At 43.1% G+C, this 3,092-nt stretch overlaps 1 protein-coding gene across 1 annotated transcript in view; it reads right to left on the reverse strand.

The window, feature by feature from the left end:
- Positions 1-3,092, reverse strand: part of ZNF341 (zinc finger protein 341) — a 41,198-nt gene that overhangs the window by 27,775 nt on the left and 10,331 nt on the right. Inside the window, exon 4 of the mRNA XM_019655173.1 lies at positions 2,589-2,764. Coding sequence (XP_019510718.1) covers positions 2,589-2,764 — 176 coding nt within the window. The remainder of the gene's footprint in view (positions 1-2,588; positions 2,765-3,092) is intronic.

A 3,092-nucleotide genomic window follows, 5' to 3' on the forward strand; every position in this document is an offset into this window, starting at 1 on the left:
TCTTGTTTATCAGTAAGGAAGGACATTTGCCTTAGGCAGCCATGTGGAAAGAACAGCCACTCATAAGGCAGCTCAGAGGATGGAGCTTAGAGGGGACATGGAAACAAAGTCATGGGAGAATGCACAGGAGCCATCAGCCAGGTGCTGCTATCCTTTTTCTCTACGAAATTCGGCAAAACGGCCCAGCTTGCGGAGGAATGAGCTGCTATAGCAGGCCGAATGCTGCTGTCTTTAGAAGCGCTTGCTTGTAGGACTGGCTTTGGACTGGCTTCTGAGAGCCTGCCTTGTAGAAGGTTCCCCGTGTGGATAAGGCTCTTTTGCCCACCACCTGGGGCACTGACCATACTGTATCAACTCACCTAGACTGTTTGCATAAACAATGAGATTTATGGTGAACATCTTCCCATCTGGAAGCCTGGAAGAATTTTGGTCGTAATGGCTGGGCAACTACGTGACCGATCCCCAATAAAGCCCTGGCTTTGGAGTCTTAGGTGTGCTTCCCTGGGCAGAAAAACTGCACATGTGTTGCTGCTCCTCACCGCTAGAGGAAAAGTGTGTTTTCTGCAGCCTCTCCCCACTTCCCCAAGGCGGAGAACTTTAGAAACCTACACCTGGATACCTCCAGACTCCAGCTGATGTGTCCTTTTCCCTTGGTGATCCTGCTGTATGTCCTTTTGCTCTAATAAACCACAACCATGAGTTCAACCATCCTGAGTCCTGGGAATCTTCCCAGAGAGTCACCGAATGGGTAGGTAACTGAAACACAGCCATTGACTTCTAGAAATTTATTCTACAGAAGTAACCAAGCAGGTGGGCAAGATATCTGTACATGGATGTTACTTCCGTAGTTTTTATAACAGCAAAAATGGCAATGACCAACATGTCCATCCCTAGAAGCCTGGCTGGCTAAATAGAGGATGGCCCATCCACACGATGGAATCCTTTACAGCTGTTAAAATGATGCGGCTGATCGGTATTCCATAAAGGGCGCTCCTCGTAATTGCTCTTCCTTGGGTCCCACAGTCAAATATGTTTGGGGAAACATCTGGGGTGATAAAAAAATCAAAAGTATCTCTTTCCTTCAGGAAAAATCCAGGAACAGAGCAAGGAAAGAAGTAGAATGCGTCCATTCTAGGCTGGTTTGACCAGAGATCCTTTTAGTATTGGGAAATCCCAAGGAGCCACTGTTCCAAGGAACGTTTTGAGAAATACTGATGTAGAGTTGTAGCCATAGAGAATGATGTTAAACAAAAGGCAACGTAAGAAAAGCAAGTTCTGGAACAGTGCATATAACGTGACCTGTTTACATAGATGTGTATATTATAAATATACTTATATAAAAAGCTATGTTTATCTCTATTTACATTCAAAGGTCCGGAAAGCCAGACACCAAAATTTTGATAGTGTATTCTTTGAGTGGAGTATGGGTGATTGATTGAATGATTGATTTCTCAAATTTTATTCTGAAAAATTTCAAACCTACAGAAGGCTACAAAAAGAATTCACTGAACATTCTTTATACTTCATTGAATTCACCCAGTTACTATCAATCTGCCCCATCTGCAATATGTGTGTGTGTGTGTGTGTGTGTGTGTGTGTATACATACACACACATATACAGAGGGTGCCAAAAAAATGTATACACATTTTAAGAAAGGAAAAAAACTGTATTAAAATTGTAATACTCAAAATAATACCGATAACAAAAGATGAATACAAGTCACGTTTGACTTCTTTAATTATAAGAGGTGCTCAAAGTGATTACCATCGGCATAATTTTAATACTGTTTTTTTCTTTTCTTAAAATGTGTATACATTTTTTGGTACCCTCTGTATATTGTGTTTCGCCAAGGCACTTGAGAATTAGTTACAGACATCATAACACTTTGTTCCTCAATACTGTACACAGATGCATCTCCTAAAAACAAGGATATTCTTCTATATAACCACAATTCAATGATCACACTCAAGAACTAAATATTGATATAATACTATTACTTAAAATATTCAAATTCTTCCATAGTCTAATTACCCCAAGTGTCCCAATAATGACTTTTTAAAAAAATTTTTTTAGCTGAGCCATCCTGCCACCTGTTGGCAGCTCAGCGGCAGCTTAGCTCGGGCGGGACTCGAACCGCTATTGCTCAGAGCTCGCACTCTTGAGTGAGCTCTTAACCAACTGAGCCACTCGGCCGGCCCCCAATAATGACTTTTTAATTTTTTCCCAATCCAGGATCCAACCAAGAACTACATGTTGCAGTCAGTTACTTGTCTGTTTACTTCCCAGATTATGAACAATTAAACTTTTTATTTTTACTTTCTTTTGTGTATTCTCTAATGTTTTTCTAATGAACATGGAACATATTTGTTAAGAATAAAACAGAAGTCAAAATATCCGGACGGTAGCTATGAAACTTCAAAGTCATGTTTCAGGTTCCCCTGAAATGGCAGCTTCCCCACCTACAGCAGAGCTGAGCGAGGGGAAGCTAACCATCCTCCTCAGCGTTGGGGAGAGCTGGGGTCAAGCCCCCTTCTTTCTACAAGATTCTGAATCTGCAGGAGTCAACACACAGCCCTGGAATCAAGGCCCTGTGAGAAGCCAGCCCCTCCTTACCTGCACAGGTGGGGGGCCCTGGGGCATGGGTTGGTCCAGGGACGTGAAGGCTGACATGGCTGACATGAGCACATCATCGCTCACCAAGATGTTCCCTTGCACCAAGGTCTGGATCAGGGGGGATGGGGGCACTGTGATGTATGTGGAGACCTGGGCAGAGAGAGAAAGAGAGAGAGAAGAACGGACGTGTGTGAGGCTCTGGAAGGAAGTGGAGAGTATGATGTCAAAGATCTGGGTTCTGGAGTGCCACAGACTTGGATTCCATTTCCACCTCTGCTGTGCCCTGCTGCTGTGTGACCCTGGGCAAGTCACTCCACCTCTCTGAACCTCCATTTCCTCATCTATCAAATGAGAAGAATAAGTTACACATCTTTGTAAGGCACATATCCTATAACCCAGTAATAATATTTCCTGGCATCTATCCTAGAGAAACACTCACAAATGTCCACAGGGAGTCCACAAACAAAAGTATTCTGCA

The sequence above is a fragment of the Hipposideros armiger genome, unplaced genomic scaffold (genome assembly GCF_001890085.2).
Source record: "Hipposideros armiger isolate ML-2016 unplaced genomic scaffold, ASM189008v1 scaffold_238, whole genome shotgun sequence".
Classification (NCBI taxonomy): domain Eukaryota; kingdom Metazoa; phylum Chordata; class Mammalia; order Chiroptera; family Hipposideridae; genus Hipposideros; species Hipposideros armiger.